We start from the raw sequence: 19,346 nt of genomic DNA on the forward strand, positions 1-19,346 counted from the left end.
AGGAGAGCTCCAGGCCAGCTCCTCTGGGGGGCTGGATGCTCCAGACTCAGGGTTTTTGGTTTATACGGTGGGCGCGGGGCTGTCCCTCCGGAGAGAGTACCTTGTTCCCCTGGAGGTGGATGGGAGGAAGGTCAATGGATACTGGGATACGGGCGCAGAGGTGATGCTGGCCCGGCCCGAGGTGGTGGCCCCAGATCAGGTGGTGCCCAACACCTACCTGACCCTGAGGGGGGTGGGCGGGACACCAGTCAAAGTGCCCGTGGCGAGGGTACACCTGAAGTGGGGGGCCAAGGAGGGCCCCAAGGACGTGGGGGTACACCCGTATTTGCCCACTGAGGTGTTGATGGGGGGGGGACCTGGAGGACTGGCCAAGCAACCCCCAAAGTGCACTGGTTGTGACCTGCAGTCAGAGCCGGCGAGGGGCACTGCGCCCTGACCTTGGGGAGGGTGCCTTGCCCGAGGCGCAGGACCCTAACCTGGTGGGGAGGGAACACCCAGGGACACGGCTCAGGGAGGCTGCGGCTTCAGACCCAGCCGGCGAGAGAGAGCAGGTGGCCATCCCTGTCCCAGCTGCTGAGTTCCAGGCCGAGGTGCAGAAAGATCCCTCCTTGCGGAAGATAAGGGACCTGGCCGACCCCAGTGCGGTACAGACCATGGGACGAGGTGGCTGGAAAAGGTTCCTGTGGGAGAAGGGGTTCCTGTACCGAGAATGAGCTCCCCCAGGGAAAATGGAGTCAGGGGGGTTCAGGAGGCAGCTGGTGGTACCCCAGAAGTATCGCTGCCAGCTGCTGTGCCGGGCCCATGACATTCCCCTCTCAGGGCACCAGGGAACCTGGCGTACCCAGCAGAGGCTGCTATGGGGCTTTTACTGGCCTGGGGTGTTTGTTACTGTCCGACAGTACTGCGGATCCTGTGACCCCTGTCAGGGCGTGAGGAAGGCCCGGGACAAGGGGAAAACAGCTTTAGGACCCTTGCCCAGCATAGAGGAGCCTTTCCAGAGGGTGGCCAAGGTTAAAAGGGGGCTCTGAACCAAGAGAGCCCAAAGCACAGACCTCCAGACTGGAACGCTGGGAGAAGACCCCAGCCCAGTTGGAACCCCAGGGGTATTGGGGTGGGGAAAGGGCACAGGCCGCATAAACCTTCCCACATGCAAACTGCGAGTGCCATCGAGAACACCCGACCTAAGTGGGGGCGTGAAACTGGAGGGGCCTGGTGTAATTCTCACCACGGAATGGGACGGATGCTGGGGCATCCATGGGAACGGGGGTAGGTTCGAACTTCCCCGGGTCACTGGCTAAAGTGACCCCGCTCAGTTCGGTCTCGAAGGGGGGAGAGATGTGACGAACTGGGACTGTTCTTACTGTGGTCTGGGAATGCTGACAGGGAAGTGTGGCTAGGATAGTCTGCATTGCGGGATGTGAAACTGACCGAGGGAGAATACCTGAGCGTGTAACATGAGAACCCAGGAAGGGGTTAGAGGCCAGGTGACACCTTTGCCTGGGTGTGACGAACTGGGACTGTTCTTACTGTGGTCTGTGAATGCTGACAGGGGAGTGTGGCTGGGATAGTCTGCATTGCGGGATGGGAGTCTGCCCGAAGGCGCATACCTGAGCGTGTAACATGAGAACCCAGGAAGGGGTTGAAGGCCAGGTGATACCTTGGCCCGGGAAACTGAACAAAGGCTGTGGGAGGGGTCGCTGAAGGCAGAGGCTTGGAAGCTGGGTGGTGAGATGGTGGGGAGGGAGAGATTGCTCTGACCTTCCAAGGGGGGCTGGGATGCCCTGGGACCCCAAGATGGACCTAACTGAGGGGGGTCCCGTTGTCTGTGCCTGCAAGACCTGTCTTGGACTGTGTTCCTGTCATCCAAATAAACCTTCTGCTTTACTGGCTGGCTGAGAGTCATGGTGAATCGCAGGAGGCCGGGGGTGCAGGGCCCTGAGTCCCCCAATACTTCGTGACAGGGGCACAGGGCAGGATTGTGGGGCGGCGGGAGCCTGCTGACCCTTGGCTGCCGCCCTTCCCCACAGGCTGCTGAACGAAGCCACCGGCTCGCTGCTGGACGACGTGCAACTGGTGAACACCCTGCAGACCTCCAAGGTGACGGCCAACGAGGTGACAGAGCAGCTGGAGACCAGCGAGACCACGGAGATCAAGATCGACACCGCCCGCGAGGTGAGGGGGGCCGGGGCTGCGTCCGGCGCCCCCCGCCCATCTTCCCCATGGGCTTCAGCCTGGCTCCCTGGCAATGCCAGCAATGCCCAGGGAATGGGGGCTCTGCTCCGGGCCCAGATGGCTCGGCAGGAGAGGCCATCCGCACTGCAGTTAGACGCCCGCTGCTGGCCCGTGCCAGTGGAGACGTGCCGAGCCCCGGGAGGGCGTGTGGGTGCGGTGTGGGCGCCCTCTGGGAGTCCTGCCTGAGGCTGACGGGCGCCGTGCTCCCGCCCTTCCCCCCAGGCCTACAGGCCCTGCGCCCAGAGAGCCTCCATCCTCTTCTTCGTGCTCAATGACATGGGCCGCATCGACCCCATGTACCAGTTCTCCCTGGACGCCTACATCGACCTGTTCAACATGAGCATCCACAAGAGCCACCGCAGCGCCAAACTGGAGGAGCGGATCCGCTACCTGAACGAGTACCACACCTACGCCGTGTACAGGTACGGGGCCCCGCGCCGGGGACGGGGACCGCCCCCTACGCCGTGTACAGGTACGGGGCCCCGCGCCGGGGACGGGAACCGCCCCCTACGCCGTGTACAGGTACGGGACCCCGCGCCGGGGACGGGAACCGCCCCCTACGCCGTGTACAGGTACGGGGCCCCGCGCCGGGGACGGGGACCGCCCCCTACGCCGTGTACAGGTACGGGGCCCCGGGACGGGGACCGCCCCCTACGCCGTGTACAGGTACGGGGCCCCGCGCCGGGGACGGGGACCGCCCCCCTATGCCGGGGACGGGGACCTCCCACGCCGGGGACGGGGACCTCCCCCTATGCCGTGTACAGGTACGGGGCCCCGCGCCGGGGACGGGGACCTCCCACGCCGGGGACGGGGACCTCCCCCTATGTCGTGTACAGGTACGGGGCCCCGCGCCGGGGGTGGGGACCTCCCACGCTGGGGACGGGGACTGCCCCTTACGCCGTGTACAGGTACGGGGCCCCACGCCGGGGTCAGGGGACCTCCCACACCGGGTACAGATACCCTACGCTGGGTACGGGGAGCCCCCCATGCCGGGTATGGGTACGGGGATCCCCCCACGCCAGGTACAGGGACCCCCACACCGGGTACGGGGAGCCCCCTACGCCGGGTATGGGTACAGGGACCCCGCCATGCTGGGTACAGGGACCCCCCCCATGCCAGGTATGGGGACACCGGGTACAGGTACGGAGATCTCCCTTCCTACACTGCGTACAGGTCCCGGGGCATGGGGAGCTACAGACAGAGATGCGGGGGACGGGAGACTGGCCTCCAGCCCGGCCCGCGGTGGGTGCCGAGGGGAGACCATCCTGCCCCATGGCCAGCACCCCCTGCTCTCCCCGCAGGTTCACCTGCCGCGGCCTCTTTGAGCGCCACAAGCTGCTCTTCAGCTTCCAGATGTGCGCCAAGATCCTGGAGACCTCGGGCAACCTCAAGATGGACGAGTACAACTTCTTCCTGCGAGGGGGCGTGGTGAGTGCGGCAGCGAGCTGCTCCCCAGCAGGGGGCACCCTCCTCTCCTTCCTGCTGGGGAACGGGGCTGGAGCCCCCTCTGCTCCCTACGGAGCCTCCCTTGAAATGCAGCTGTTAGAGCAACCCCAGCACAGCTGCCACCAGCATGGGGTGGGCTGACCTCAATGCCCCAGGGTGGCGCTAGGGGGCGCTGTGGGGCAGGGAGCAGGGCAGGGGGCTCAGCAGGGGGCGCTCTCCCCTGGCAGGGGGCTGGCCCCAGGGTGGCGCTAGAGGACGCTGTGGGGCAGGGAGCAGGGCAGGGGGCTCAGCAGGGGGCGCTCTCCCCTGGCAGGGGGCTGGCCCCAGGGTGGCGCTAGAGGACGCTGTGGGGCAGGGAGCAGGGCAGGGGGCTCAGCAGGGGGCGCTCTCCCCTGGCAGGCAGGGCTGGCCCCAGGGCAGCACTAGGGGGCGTTGTGGGGCAGAGAGCGGGTGTCACGGAGTGTGGGGGGACACAAAGCCCTGCACTCTCAGCCAGCCAGTAAAGCAGAAGGTTTATTTAGACGACAGGAATACAGTCCAAGACAGGTCTTGCAGGCACAGACAACAGGACCCCCCTCAGTTAGGTCCATCTTGGGGTCCCAGAGGCACCGCAGCCCCATTGGGAGGTCAGAGCCCCGTCTGGGCTCCTTCCATTACCAGCCAACTCCTGAAAACCCCCCCTGCAGCGTCTCCTCCCCCAGACTTTGTTCAGTTTTCCGGGCAAAGGTGTCACCTGGCCTCCGACCCCTTCCTGGGTTCTCATGTTACATGCTCAGGTATCTTCCCTGGGCCAGTCTCCCATCCCCCAATGCAGACCATCCTACCCACACTCCCCTGCCACCTTCCCAGCCAACACTCTCCACTCAGCATTCAAAGGCCACATTAAGAACAGTCCCAGTTCGTCACATCTCTCCCCCCTTCGAGACCGAACTGAGTGGGGTCACTTCAGCCAGTGACCCGGGGAAGTTCAAACCTACCCCCGTTCCCGTGGATGCCCCAGCATCCCTCCCATTCCTTGGTGAGAATTACACCAGGCCCTTCCAGTTTCACGCCCCCACTTAGGTCGGGGGTGCTCGATGGCACTCGTAGTTCGCATGTGGGAAGGTTTATGCGGCCTGTGCCCTTTTCCCACCCCAATACCCCTGGGGTTCCAACTGGGCTGGGGTCTTCTCCCAGCGTTCCAGTCTGGAGGTCTGTGCTTCGGGCTCTCTTGGTTCAGAGCCCCCCTTTTTACCCTGGCCGCCCTCTGGAAAGGCTCCGCTATGTTGGGCAAGGGTCCTAAGGCCTTTTTCTCCTTGTCCCAGGCCTTCCTCACCCTCCTTTCGCTGGGCCAGGAAGCACTTATCAAAGCTCTTTGCAGTCTTGGGTCCCCCCTCACTCATCGCAGCTGGGGCCCCATTGCTCCTCAGCCTCGCCAGCTCCAGCTCATGCTGACGCAGTTTCTCCTTCTACGCCAGCCTACGCTGACTCTGTTTTTCCTTCTCTTCCCGCTGCTTTTCCCGTTCTTCCCGCTCCTCCTTCAGTTCTTGCTTCCTTAACTCAAGCTCTTCCCGTCTCATCTCCCATTCATATTCCAGCCGCATCCGCTCCCGGGATGGGGAGCTCCGCCGGGACGATCCCCTGCTGGCCGCTGGGGTCAGGGTGCCCTCGGTATTCGCTGGGCTTCCCCCAACCCCTCCCCTAGGTATAGGTAGGCTGGGTCTCGGGATGTCCTCGACAGCAGTCTGCCCCCTCCCAGCCATGTCAGGCCCCGGGGCCCACGCTGCATCCGCCGGGCGGCTTCCCTCAGGGACAGGGCTCGGTTCATCCAAGCGATCCCTCTCCTCCAGCTGGGCAATGAGCTGTTCTTTGGTGGACCTCCCAATGCGCAGCCCCCTCTGCCTGCACAGCTCCACCAGGTCGCTCTTAAGGCGTTTAGCATCCATCCTCCTGCTGGCCACTTGCCGGCCTGTGCTCTCCGCTTTCCACCGTTCCAGGGGGACCCCTAGTGTGCCAGTCCCTCTTCAGGTCACCCCCTCTCTGCCAGGGTCGAGCTGCAAACTCCTCCGCCCCGGGACCGCTCGCTGCAATCCCCCGGGGGACCCTGTTACTGCAAAAGTCCTTCTCTCTGGTCACACACTCCCAGGGGTTAATCGCCCCCTGAAACCGTCTCTCTCCGACTCTTCAGCCCACCTGGTCCCCGTCGATCCCCCTTCGTTTTACTGCTCCCCAGTCACTTACTGCAGGAAGCGCCGTCCATGGGGTGCAGTAGATCCCACCCTACCACCAGTTGTCACGGAGTGTGGGGGGACACAAAGACCTGCACCCCCGGTTTCCTGCGATTCACCGTGACTCTCAGCCAGCCAGTAAAGCAGAAGATTTATTTAGACGACAGGAACACAGTCCAAGACAGGTCTTGCAGGCACAGACAACAGGACCCCCTCAGTTAGGTCCATCTTGGGGTCCCAGGGGCACCACAGCCCCATTGGGGGGGCAGAGCCCCGTCAGGGCTCCCTCCATTACCAGCCAGCTCCTGAAAAACTCCTCCCCCAGACTTTGTTCAGTTTCCCGGGCAAAGGTGTCACCTGGCCTCTAACCCCTTCCTGGGTTCTCATGTTACACGCTCAGGTATCTTTCCTCGGCCAGTCTCCAATCCCCCAATGCAGACCATCCTACCCACACTCCCCTGCAACCTTCCCAGCCAACACTCTCCACTCAGCATTCAAAGGCCACGTTAAGAACAGTCCCAGTTCGTCACAGCGGGGCGGGGGATTCAGCAGGGGGCGCTCTCCCCTGGCAGGCAGGGTTGGCCCCAAGGCACTGCTAGGGGGCGCTGTGGGGCAGGGAGCGGGGCAGAGGGCTCAGCAGGGGGTGCTCTCCCCTGGCAGGCGGGGCTGGTCCCAGGGCGGCGCTAGAGGGCGCTGTGGGGCAGGGAGCGGGGCAGGAGGCTCAGCAGGGGGCGGTTTCCCCTGGCAGGCAGGGCTGGCCCCAGGGCAGCACTAGGGGGCGCTGTGGGGCAGGGAGCGGGGCGGGGGGCTCAGCAGGGGGCGCTCTCCCCTGGCAAGCGGGGCTGGTCCCAGGGCGGCGCTAGGGGGCGCTGTGGGGCAGGGAGCGGGGCGGGGGGCTCAGCAGGGGGCGCTCTCCCCTGGCAGGCAGGGCTGGCCCCAGGGCAGCACTAGGGGGCGCTGTGGGGCAGGGAATGGGGGGCTCAGCAGGGGGCGCTCTCCCCTGGCAGGGGGCAGGCCCCAGGACAGCACTAGGGGGCGCTGTGGGGCAGGGAATGGGGGGCTCAGCAGGGGGCGCTCTCCCCTGGCAGGGGGCAGGCCCCAGGACAGCACTAGGGGGCGCTGTGGGGCAGGGAATGGGGGGCTCAGCAGGGGGCGCTCTCCCCTGGCAGGCGGCTGGCCCCAGGGCAGCACTAGGGGGCTCTGTGAAGCTGGAGGTGCCATTTTACAGTGAATTCTAGCCCAGGAGCCCCGGCGTCCTGGCCGTATTTGCCCCCTGGGGGCTGGCACATGTTGCTGGGGCCCCCGGCACCCTCCTGGTGCAGGGGGGCTGGCTCCGCATAGTGCCCGGCTCAGCTGCCCCCCGCAGGTGCTGGACCGGGAGGGGCAGATGGACAACCCCTGCAGTGGCTGGCTGGCTGACACCTACTGGGACAACGTCACCGAGCTGGACAAGCTCACCAACTTCCACGGTATCATGAACTCCTTCGAGCAGTATCCGCGGGACTGGCACCTCTGGTACACCAGCGCCAAGCCCGAGAAGGCCCTGCTGCCAGGTCAGCCGCGGGCACGGGAGCCGGGACGCCTGGGTTCCCTCACCGGCGCTGGGAGGGGAGTGAGGGCTGGTGGGTGAGAGCAGGGAGCCAGGACTCCTGGGTTCTCTCCCTGGCTCTGGGAGGAGAGTGGGGGCTGGTGGGTTAGAGCTGGGGGGCTGGGAGCCAGGACTCCTGGGTTCTCTCTCCCCAGCCCTGGGAGGGGAGTGGGGGCTGGTGGGTTAGAACAGGTGGGGAAGGAGCCAGGACTCCTGGGGTCTCTCCCCGGCTCTGGAAGGGGAGTGGGGGTTGGTGGGTTAGAGCAGGGGGGCAAGCAGCCAGGACTCCTGGGTTCTCTCCCTGGCTCTGGCCAGGTAAGTCCAGGACAGCGACAGGGAAAGGAGGTGCTGCTGGTGCGCTGCATGGTGTCCCGTGCCCAGCGATGATGCCAGGCGGCGGCAGTGTGTGTGGGGGGAGGGTGGGGGGCGCCATGGCTATCTCCCCACTGCCTCCTGGCTCCCTCCGACTCCTTGGGGGGCCCCCCCAACAGTGTGCTGAGCATGGGGCTGCCCCACCAGCAACCCACCGTTGGCCTCCCCTCCCCGTGTCGCCCCCTGCAGGCGAGTGGGAGAACTCCTGCAACCAGATGCAGCGGATGCTGGTGGTGCGGTCCCTGCGGCCGGACCGCGTCGCCTTCTGCGTCACATTCTTCATCGTCTCCAACCTGGGCTCCCAGTTCATCGAGCCGCCCGTGCTCAACATGAAGTCGGTGAGTGGGCGGGGGGGCTCCCCCTCCCTGGGTGAAGGGATCGGCCAGCGGCAGACGGATGTGGGAACCTGCGGAACTCCCTGCCACTGGATGCCTTTACCCAGGACCCCGGGGCCCCCTTTCAGACATGTGCTGGAATAAGGGCAGTGAAACCATTTTCCTGGGGGCCCCCCAAGAGGACCCCCCCCACCCGCACCATGGCACAACAGGCAGTTCCTCAGAGATAATCCGGTGCAGGCAACAGCTGGAGGCAGGATCCCAGTCTGCATGGACCCAAGGGGCTGATCCAGGGGGGCAGGGAGGAGGCGGGATACCGGGTTAGACGGGCCCATGGGGCTGGTCCGAGGAGGCGGGACGCCGGGGTAGACGGGCCCCTGGGGCTGGTCCGAGGAGGCGGGACGCCGGGGTAGACGGGCCCCTGGGGCTGGTCCGAGGAGGCGGGACGCCGGGGTAGACGGGCCCCTGGGGCTGGTCCGAGGAGGCGGGACGCCGGGGTAGACGGGCCCCTGGGGCTGGTCCGAGGAGGCGGGACGCCGGGGTAGACGGGCCCCTGGGGCTGGTCCGAGGAGGCGGGACGCCGGGGTAGACGGGCCCCTGGGGCTGGTCCGAGGAGGCGGGACGCCGGGGTAGACGGGCCCCTGGGGCTGGTCCGAGGAGGCGGGACGCCGGGGTAGATGGGCCCCTGGGGCTGGTCCGAGGAGGCGGGACGCCGGGGTAGACGGGCCCATGGGGCTGATCCAGGGGGGCAGGGAGGAGGCGGGACGCTGGGGTAGATGGGCCCCTGGGGCTGGTCCAAGGAAGTGGGATACCGGGGTAGATGGGCCTCTGTGCCCCCCCAAACCGGCCTCCTGCCCTGCCACCCTCCCACCGACAAGCTCCCCAGCAAACGGGGCAGCCAGGATCCCTGCCCCCCCCCACCCAGAGCATACTGCTTCCCTCCCCCTGCCGCAGGTGGTGGAGGACTCCACGCCCCGGACCCCCCTGATCTTCGTGCTGTCCCCCGGCGTGGACCCCACCTCCTCGCTGCTGCAGCTGGCTGACCAGTCGGGCATGGCCCAGCGCTTCCACGCCCTGTCGCTGGGGCAGGGCCAGGCCCCCATCGCCACCCGCATGATCCAGGAGGGGGTCCGGGACGGTGAGTGTGTCATAGCCCCTCTACTGCCAGCAGCGCCAGGGGATCCTTGCCTCACCCTGGCGTTACGGGTGGGCAGCGCCCCAGGAGCCTCTGCTGCCATCCGACCCACAGATCCGCACACTCCCCACCGCCTCACATGCACAAATCCCCCATTGCATGTGCTCCCCGCCAACCCCAGAGCCTCCCACAGCAGAGCTCGCGCTGGGGCCCCGGCCTGATGCCAGGGGTTGCTGAAGAACCAGGGGACTCCCTGCCCGAGGCTCTGTCAGGCCCTGATGGTCTGTCTCGTTCGCTGGCCCTCATGCCACGCGGCATCCTGTGCCCCCAGGGCTGGGGCTGAGGGGCAGCGGGCACAGGGATGGGGGCCCAGCCAGGGGATCCAAGCCAGACCCCAGAGAAAGATCAGCCCACTAGGATCTGTGCCTGACCCAGGACAACCCTGCCGGACGGGAGGCCATATCTCCAGTACAGCTGGGGTTGGGGGCCGGGGGACCCATGGGTGGGATCCGGGGAGGGGCTAGGCCTGGTCGGCGGGGACTAATTGGGTAGGATCTGGGGGTGGGATCCAGGGAGGGGCTGGGCCTGGCCAGGAGTCACAGGGATGGGATCCGGGGAGGCTCGGGGCCCTGCCAGCCGGGGGACCTGTGGGTGGGATCGGGGAGGGGCTGGGCCTGGCCGGCCGGTGGACCCATGGGTGGGATCTATGGGTGGGATCGGGGAGGGACTGGGCCTGGCCGGCCGGTGGACCCATGGGTGGGATCTGTGGGTGGGATCGGTGAGGGACTGGGCCCGGCCGGCCGGTGGACCCATGGGTGGGATCTGTGGGTGGGATCGGCGAGGGACTGGGCCCGGCCGGCCGGTGGACCCATGGGTGGGATCTGTGGGTGGGATCGGGGAGGGGCTGGGCCCAGCTGGCTGACCAGCTGTGGGATCCGGGGAGGGGCTGGGCCCGGCCGGCCAGTGGACCCATGGGTGGGATCCGTGGGTGGGATCGGGGAGGGGCTGGGCCCGGCCAGCGCGGACCCCAGCGTCCTGGAGGCCCACTCGTCTCTCCCCTGTGCTCGCCGACAGGGAACTGGGTGTTCCTGGCCAACTGCCACCTCTCGCTGTCCTGGATGCCGCAGCTGGACAAGCTGGTGGAGCAGCTGCAGGTGGAGGAGCCGCACCCGGCCTTCCGCCTCTGGCTCAGCTCCAGCCCCCACCCCGACTTCCCCATCTCCATCCTGCAGGCCAGCATCAAGATGACCACGGAGCCTCCCACGGTGAGAGGGGCACCCGCCCCGCCCTGTGCCAGCCGTGCCCGAGCCCTGCGTCCCAGCCGGGCAGGGGCAGGCTGGTGCCCGCGCTGAGCCCCTCCCCCTCTCCCTGGCAGGGTCTCAAGGCCAACATGAAGCGCCTGTACCAGCTGGTGACGGAGCCACAGTTCGGGCGCTGCACCAAGCCGGCCAAGTACAAGAAGCTGCTGTTCGCCCTCTGCTTCTTCCACAGCGTCCTGCTGGAGCGCAAGAAATTCCTGCAGCTCGGCTGGAACGTGGTGTATGGCTTCAATGACTCCGACTTCGAGGTGGGCGGGACACCGGGGGTGGGGGGGTGACGGGCGGGGCCAAACCCTACAGGAACAACCCCCCGCCAGAGCCGATAATCACCCCCAGAGCCAACGGTAACAACCCCCTGGCACCACCCCCACTCCCCGAGCCAACAGTAACAACCCCGCAGCACCACCATCACCGGAGCCAACAGTAACAACCCCCCAGCACCCCCAGAGCCAACTGTAACAACCCCCTGGCATCCCCAGAGCTAACGGTAACCCCACTCCGGCACCACCACCCCCAGAGCCAACGATAACCACCCCTCTGCATCGCCAGAGCCGATAATCACCCCCAGAGCCAACTGTAACAACCCCCTGCCACCGCCAGAGCCGATAATCACCCCCAGAGCCAACTGTAACAACCCCCCGCCACCGCCAGAGCCACGGTAACAACCCCTGGCACCCACAGAGCCAACGGTAACCACCCCCCGGCACCACCCCCACTCCCCGAGCCAACAGTAACAACCCCGCAGCACCACCATCACCGGAGCCAACAGTAACAACCCCCCAGCACCCCCAGAGCCAACTGTAACAACCCCCCGCCACCGCCAGAGCCACGGTATCAACCCCCGGAACCCGCAGAGCCAACGGTAACTACCCCCCGGCACCCCCAGAGCCAATGGTAACAACCCCCTGGCACCCCCAGAGCCAACAGTAACAACCCCCCGGCACCTCCAGAGCCAACGGTAACTACCCCCCGGCACCACCACCACAGGAGCCAACGATAACCACCCTCCTGGCACCCCCAGAGCCAACGGTAGCAACCCACCAACACCGCCAGAGCCAATGATAACAAGCCACTCCGACCCCCAGACCTTACAACAACAACCTTCCCCCCCAGTGTATTCCCCGGTCAGACCCTACAACAAACCCCCCCGGGAGTTTGCCCCGTCAGACCCTACGATAACAACCCACCACCACCACCACCCACAGACCCTAAAACAACAAACCCCTGTGTGTTCCCCCATCAGACCCTATAACAACAAACCCCCAGGTGTTCCCCTATCAGACCCTACAATAACAAGCCTGGCTTCATGAGACCCTACAGTAACAAACCAGCCCACATACTTCTCTGGGAACCTACAATAACAACCCCCCTCCCCTCACAAGACCCTGGGACCCCCACGAGAGCCAGGCAGCTCATGCCCCAGGGCCCCCAGAAGGCCCCAGGGCTCCCTGCGAGGCGCTCTGCTGAACTTGGCAATAGCAGCCCCTGGTGCCCACCCGAGCGGACGCCACGGGCCCTGTGGCATTGGCGTGGTGCCGTCTGCGCCCCCCAGGTGTCGGAGAACCTGCTGAGCCTGTACCTGGATGAGTATGAGGAGACGCCCTGGGACGCCCTCAAGTACCTGATCGCAGGTGTCAACTACGGGGGACACGTGACAGACAGCTGGGACCGGCGCCTGCTCACCACCTACATCAACGACTACTTCTGCGAGCAGAGCTTGGCTGCGCCCTTCTACAAGTACGGGGGCGGGGCCTGCTCAGCGTCAACCTCAACCCCTCCTCCTGCGAGTAGTGTCGGTGCCCGTTCGGCCCACCCACACGCCCTGCGCATAGAGCTGCGCCGGCAATCCGCCCTCAGTCCCTTCTCAACCAGCTTCCGTCTGCCCCAAGCCTCGTTCACACGGCTGGGTCGGTGTCACTCCGGTTGATGCTGGCTTTCCCCTTCGTTTGTTCTGTCCCCATCTGAGGGTTGTTCTGGGCTTTTCGTGATCCTGATCCCCCTTGTCCTTCCCGTCTACCTCTGGATCCTGTTTATGACGGGTTTGGTCACAGAGGCCCCCTTGGCACTGTCATCTGACGTGCTGAGATTACCTCTGAACCCGTTTTCCTGCCAGCTTGGGACTCCAGAACCCTGCCTTGTTGAGCCAGACACGCCTGCCTGCTACAGCCCGCCCCCAACGCTGCAGACTTTAACCAAAAACTGCTCAGCAAGTGCTCCTGTCTCCAGCACCCAGACACCCAGCTCCCAATGGGATCCAACCCCCAAATAAATCCGTTTCACTCTGTATAAAGCAGGGATGCTGAAATCGCCGAGGGGGGGGAGTGTCGTGGGGCACCACTGCAGAGGGGCACCCAAGGGACCCGGCTCAAAGGAGGCAGAGGGCAGTAACAGTGGCGCTTTGAGTTGTACCCCCCTCGTGGGTGCTTCCCTGCCCGCTCCTCTCCTCGGGAGTCTCCTGTGAGGATGGCTCGCCCTGTGCAGGCAGAAATAGCCCAAGTGGGGGGGGCTGGGTGAGCGGGGCTGGGGGGGCCGAGTAGTTGCGAGCCCTGACTCTCCCCGTGCCCTCAGGCTGTCGGTGCTCGACACCTACTACATCCCCAAGGACGGGAACCTGGCCTCCTACCGGGAGTTCATCAGCATGCTGCCCGGCATGGACCTGCCTGAGGCCTTCGGCCAGCACCCCAACGCCGACGTGGCCTCCCAGATCACCGAGGCCAGGACCCTCTTTGAGACCCTACTGTCCCTGCAGCCCCAGATCACGCCCAGCGGGGCCGCCGGGCAGAGCCGCGAGGACAAGGTACCCGGCGGCAGGGGGACCCGGGCTCCGGTGCCACCTGCACTCTAGAGGGGAGGGTCCTGGGTGCTGCAAGCTGGGCCTGGGGGTTTGCTCCCAATCAGGCACCGCCACCGACTCTCCAGGCTGCCTGCAGACTCCGAGAGCCACCCGTGGTTCTGGGGCACGGGGGCTCCATCCCACAGGGATCTCCCCCAGGTCCCGCCCGCGGCTCATGCGCCCCTCGCCCGGCAGGTCCTGGAGCTGTCGGCCGACGTGCTGAGCAAGATCCCACAGGAGCTAGACTACAGGGGCACCCAGAAGGTGCTGGCCGACGACCCTTCGCCCCTCAACGTGGTGCTGCTGCAGGAGATCCAGCGCTACAACGCCCTGCTGCAGGTCATCAGGTCAGCGCCACGACTGCCGGGCCTGTAGGGTGACCAGACAGCAAGTGTGAAAAATCAGGACGGGGGTGGGGGGTAATAGGAGCCTATATAAGAAAATCGGGACTGTCCCTATAAAATCGGGACATCTGGTCACCCTACGGGCCTGAGGGGCACGAGGCTCAACCCTGGCTCGCGTGGCTGGATGGGCCCCGGTCCGGCTTAGCTGTTATCCCCACTCCAGGGACTGCCTTTCCGTGGGGCTGTTCAGTGCGGTAGGGTGAGCCCCTGATCTCGGTCGGGGGGTGTGGGCAGCGCCTTGCACGACGGGCCCCGATCTCGGTCGGGGGGGGTGTGGGCAGCACCTTGCACGACGGGCCCCGATCTCGGTCGGGGGGGGGTGGGCAGCGCCTGGCACGACGGGCCCCAATCTCGGTCGGGGGGGTGTGGGCAGCGCCTGACACGACGGGCCCCAATCTCGGTCGGGGGGGTGTGGGCAGCGCCTGGCACGACGGGGCCCCAATCTCGGTCGGGGGGGTGTGGGCAGCGCCTGGCACGACGGGCCCCAATCTCGGTCGGGGGGGTGTGGGCAGCGCCTGGCACGACGGGCCCCAATCTCGGTCGGGGGGGTGTGGGCAGCGCCTGACACGACGGGCCCCAATCTCGGTCGGGGGGGTGTGGGCGGCGCCTGGCACGACGGGGCCCCAATCTTGGTCTGGGGCTCTGTGCAGTGCCCAGACTACAGCAAACCCCTGCCCAGCCCTCCTGCAAGTCAGAAAACTGAACGTGGGATCCCGGTGGGTAGCGAGGAACCTCCAATCCCCGACCGACACTGTCCCGACTCTGGCAGCTCCTTGGCCCAGGGGGCAGCGTTGGGGGCCGGGTGCTGGGGACGGCCAAGGGGGACCCCGCCTGACCTGTGCCCTCCCCCTAGGTCCTCGCTGGTGGAGCTGGAGAGGGGCATCCAGGGGCTGGTGGTCATGTCCACCACCTTGGAAGAGATCTTCAACTGCATCTTCGACGCCCGCGTGCCCCCCATGTGGGAGAGGGTAAGGGCGCCCCCGGCCGCCGGGGGAAGAGCTGGAGTTGCTGCCCCATGGGAGTTGCCCCCCGCCCTTCCTGGGGGCCCAGAGACTCCCCAGTCCTGCCCTCCCACACGGGTTGGGGGGCCCAGGGGTGTCTGGCTTTGGGGCACTGGTGGGTCGATTGGGAAGGTTCCTGCCCCCTGAGCCCAGTGACCCCCCCACATCAAATCTTCAACTGCTGCACGGGTGGTGTGGGCAGGGCTTGGAGAAGCACCACCCCCTTTATCACCCCCAGTCTGAGGAGCCCTTCTGGAGAGTGGGGGAGTGGAGCTAGGACTGGGGGCTCCTGTGTGATTTGTGCCTCCGTTTCCCTGTGTGTGAAAGCCTCCAAGCGCTGGGGGGGCGAGCGATGCTGAGCTGTGCCGTGTGCCCACACCCCCCCCCCCCAGCCCCTGTGTTCTGCCCCTCGCAGGCCTACCCCTCGCAGAAGCCGCTGGCCGCCTGGACCCGGGACTTGGGCCAGCGGGTGGAGCAGTTTGCCCGCTGGGCCGAGGACGGCGCATCCTCCCGTGCTCTTCTGGCTCTCCGGCTTCACCTTCCCCACTGGGTTCCTGACGGCCGTGCTGCAGGCAGCAGCCCGCCAGGAACAACGTGGGTACCGCTGGGGGGGCGGGGCGCCCAGACGCCTGGGTTCTCTCCCGGCTCTGGGAGGGGAGTGGGGGCTGGTGGGTTAGAGCAGGGGGGCTGGGAGCCAGGACTCCTGGGTTCTCTCCCCGGCTCTGGGAGGGGAAGTGGGGACTGGTGGGTCAGAGCAGGGGGGCTGGGAGCCAGGACTCCTGGGTTCTCTCCTCAGCTCTGGGAGGGGAGTGGGGGCTGGTGGGTTAGAGCAGGGAGGGCTGGGAGCCAGGACTCCTGGGTTCTCTCCCTGGCTCTGGGAGAAGAGTGGGGGCTGGTGGTTAGAGCAGGGGGGGCTGGGAGCCAGGACTCCTGGTTCTCTCCCTGGCTCTGGGAGAAGAGTGGGGGCTGGAGGCACCTGGGGCAGTTCCCAGCCCTGCTGGGGGGCGGGAGACTCCTAGGATGGGGGGCTGGGGCCGTCCCACCCCCTCTCACTGCCCCCCTCCCTCCAGATCTCGGTGGACGCCCTGTCCTGGAGTTCATCGTCTCCACGGTGGATGACAACAACCTGGTGTATCCGCCCAAGGTGCGTGGCTGGGGCCAGAGCCCATGGGGGTGGGTGGGGTCCCCCTAACCCTCCCTGACCCCCGGGACGGCCTGGGGGCTGGGGGACACTGGGCTGAGGGGGGAGGGTCTGGGGGGGCACGGGGCTGACGGGGGGGCCAGCCTCGCCCCACCCCCTGACACCTGCTGCCCCCCAGGACGGCATTGGGGAGGCTGTACCTGGGGTGATTGCTCCCTGCCCCCAGGACGGTGTGTGGATCTGGGGACCGTGCCCATGGTGACGCTCGCTGCCCCCCAGGATGGTGTGTGGGTCCAGGGCCCGTGCCGGGGTGACGCTCCCTGCCCCCACAGGACGGCGTGTGGGTCCGGGGAGGGGGCATACCGGGGTGATGGGGGGGGGCGTGCCGGGTGACGCTCCCTGCCCCACAGGACGGCGTGTGGGTTCTGGGGAGGGGGCATACCGGGGTGATGGCGGTGGGCGTGCCGAGTGACGCTCCCTGCCCCACAGGACGGCGTGTGGGGTCGGGGAGGGGGCATACCGGGGTGATGGGGGGGCGTGCCGGGTGACGCTCCCTGCCCCACAGGACGGCGTGTGGGTCTGGGGAGGGGGCATACCGGGGTGATGGGGGGGGCGTGCCGAGTGACGCTCCCTGCCCCACAGGACGGCGTGTGGGTCCGGGGGCTGTACCTGGAGGGCGCGGGCTGGGACAAGAAGAACTCGTGTCTGGTGGAAGCGGAGCCGATGCAGCTCGTCTGCCCCCTGCCCACGGTGCACTTCAACCCGCCGAGAGCAAGAAGAAGAGCAGCAAAGGTGGGGGGTCGGGGGCGCACTGCCCGTGGGGGGAGGAGGCTGGGGGGTGCAGGGCTGACGGGGGAGGGGCTGGGGGTCGGGGCTTCCCATGGGGGAGGGTTTGGGGATGGGGGCGCTGAGGAGGGCTTCCCATGTGGGGGAGGGTTTGGGGGGCGCAGGCTGAAGGAGGGGCTGGGGATGGGGGCGCTGAGGGGGGCGGGGGTGTGGGGGCGCTGACCACATGGGGGACCGGCTGGGGGGGCGCTGCCCGTTTGGACGGGGGGTTGGGGGCTACTGGGCTGAGGGGGGGAGGGGTCTGGGGGGGCGTGGGGCTGACGGGGGGTAGCCTGGCCCCACCCCCTGACCCCCTCTCTCGCAGGGACCTACGCCTGCCCCTGCTATTACTACCCAAACCGGACTGGCTCCCCCGGGCGCCCCTCCTTCGTCATCGGGGTGGAGCTGCGGGCCGGCGCCGCCCCCGCCGACCACTGGATCAAACGGGGCACCGCCCTACTCATGAGCCCTGGACAGCTGAGCCCCCCCGCAATAAACCCACCCTTTGGCCGAGCGCCGCGGGGCCTGTGTGTGACCCTCCCCACGGGGAGATGGGGTGGGACAGGCCCACAGTCTGGGCCCCGGGCCTCAGTTTCCCCAGCTTCTCCCGGGTCCCCACGTCGTGCTGCTGAGGCAGACTCGAACCCAGCTCTGTCCCCCAGGCCCCGGCGTTCCCCAGTAGCCGGGGGCCGTGTCGGCTCGGGGCCTCCCCAGCGGAACGGCGACTTGTCGCGTGGGGAAACTGAGGCCCGCAGCAATCCCACAACTTGCCACCAGGGGGGGTTCGGGGAGCAGCTGCCCCATGGGGCCCTGGGCTAGCGGCCGTGGTACCCACCGGGAGAGCCAAGCTGGAGCGGGGCAAGGGGAGTGTAATCTGGGGGGGCTCTGCAATGCCGGGGAGGGTGAGATTTCCCCCAGAACCCTGAACCCCCCCCATGTCAGCGCCCTGCCCCTCCCCAGCTGCAGCCCAGGCCCTGGGGGGGGGGGGGGAGGCGGGGGGCAGGTCCTTGTCTGGGCGCCTCCACCACCAGGCGTGTGACGGGGTTTGGGTGTAAACACACTCACTGCACGTGGGGGGGGGGGGGTCCCAGCCCACGGCGTTTGGGGGCAGGGGGGGAACAGGTGAGATGAGTCTCCCCAGCAGGGAGGCGCTGTGGGACACCCACGGGGGGAGGGGTAGAGACGCTGTGACTCCCCCCCCCACACACACACACACACGGGGGAGTAGAGGCGCTGTGACCCCCACACAGACATGGGGGGGGTGAGACGCTGTGACCCTCCCCCACACGGGGGGGGTGGTTAGAGACGCTGTGACACCCCCCCCACACACACCGGGGGGGTAGAGACGGTGTGACCTCCCCGCCACACTCAGAGATGGGGGGGGTAAAGACACTGTCACACCCCCCACACACACGGGGGGGTAGAGACGGTGTGACCTCCCCGCCACACTCAGAGATGGGGGGGTAAAGACACTGTCACACACCCCCCACACACACGGGGGGTACAGGGGCTATGACACCCCCTACACACACGGGGGGGGGGAGGGAGGGGTAGAGCCGCTGTGACTCCCCCTCCGGCGGGAGGGGGGGTGCAGGGGGCGGGGCGGTTTGACTCCGGTTTGGCTCCCGGAGGGAAGAAACCAGCCTGAGCCGCAAGGCGAAGCCCGGAGCCGGGGCCCGAACTGCGCCACGGCCCAGCCCGGCCCGCCCCGCCCCCAGCCGCCCGGGGATGGGGGGTGGGGGCCCGCGGGCTGCGGGGCCCGCCCGGCTGTCAATCAAAGGGCGGCCGGAGGGAGATGGGGGCGCCCCCCCCCCCCCGAGCCCGGCTGCGAGCGGCGGGACCCGCGCGCAGTAACGGGATGGGGGGGGGGGGGGGTGGATGCAACTTTCGATGCGTCACATCGGCGGGGAAGAGTGCGGGGAGCCGGCGGAGGGGATGCGGGCAGAGCCGGGGCGGGGGCCTTGCGGGCAGAGCCGGCGGGGGTGGGGGTGCAGGGCCCCCCCACACACACACTGGTCCAGCCTGGATTCCCCGCCTGGATCTAACCCGGACACCCCCCCCCCCCTCCCGCGATAGGCTTCCCCTTCCTGGGGTCCGGATCCCCCACTCAGAAGCGCCCACCCACACCTGCCGTCCCCCCTCCCCCTGAACCCCGCATCCAGCGCGCACGCCCCGCCCCCCTGGATCTGGCCCCGCCCAAAGGAACCTCCCCACGCCCGGCAGAGTTGTGAGTTTTCCAGCCATTTCTGATTGGGCAGCAAGATCTCAATCTCCCCCGCGCTCAGCCAACCGGGCGGCAGGAGCCGGGGGGGGGGGGGGCTCTCACGCCTCGCCGTGATTGGTTAGAAATCTAGGGCTGGCTGAGCCGTGAACCCTGGGGCCGGGTGGGAGCCGGCGCCCCCTAGCCCCTTCCCCGCCCCCCTGAGCCAGCCAATCTCCGCCCTGGGGACGGGTGGGAGCTGTTCTTGACATTTGCCCACTAGAGGGCGACAGAACGAGGCGCTCTGC

At 67.3% G+C, this 19,346-nt stretch overlaps 1 protein-coding gene across 1 annotated transcript in view; it reads left to right on the forward strand.

Annotated features, from left to right (window-relative positions):
- Window positions 1-17,693, forward strand: part of DNAH2 (dynein axonemal heavy chain 2) — a 149,087-nt gene extending 131,394 nt beyond the window's left edge. The window contains 18 exon segments of the mRNA XM_065570348.1: window positions 2,028-2,172; window positions 2,455-2,654; window positions 3,534-3,660; window positions 7,252-7,438; window positions 8,035-8,183; window positions 9,135-9,318; window positions 10,390-10,580; window positions 10,691-10,882; window positions 12,187-12,371; window positions 13,203-13,431; window positions 13,663-13,814; window positions 14,725-14,839; window positions 15,288-15,368; window positions 15,370-15,461; window positions 15,939-15,964; window positions 15,967-16,016; window positions 16,656-16,812; window positions 17,164-17,693. Coding sequence (XP_065426420.1) covers window positions 2,028-2,172; window positions 2,455-2,654; window positions 3,534-3,660; window positions 7,252-7,438; window positions 8,035-8,183; window positions 9,135-9,318; window positions 10,390-10,580; window positions 10,691-10,882; window positions 12,187-12,371; window positions 13,203-13,431; window positions 13,663-13,814; window positions 14,725-14,839; window positions 15,288-15,368; window positions 15,370-15,461; window positions 15,939-15,964; window positions 15,967-16,016; window positions 16,656-16,812; window positions 17,164-17,657 — 2,956 coding nt within the window. The 3' untranslated portion in view covers window positions 17,658-17,693.
- The last annotated feature ends 1,653 nt before the right edge of the window (window positions 17,694-19,346 follow it).

This window comes from Chrysemys picta, chromosome 16, assembly GCF_011386835.1.
Source record: "Chrysemys picta bellii isolate R12L10 chromosome 16, ASM1138683v2, whole genome shotgun sequence".
Taxonomy (NCBI): domain Eukaryota; kingdom Metazoa; phylum Chordata; order Testudines; family Emydidae; genus Chrysemys; species Chrysemys picta.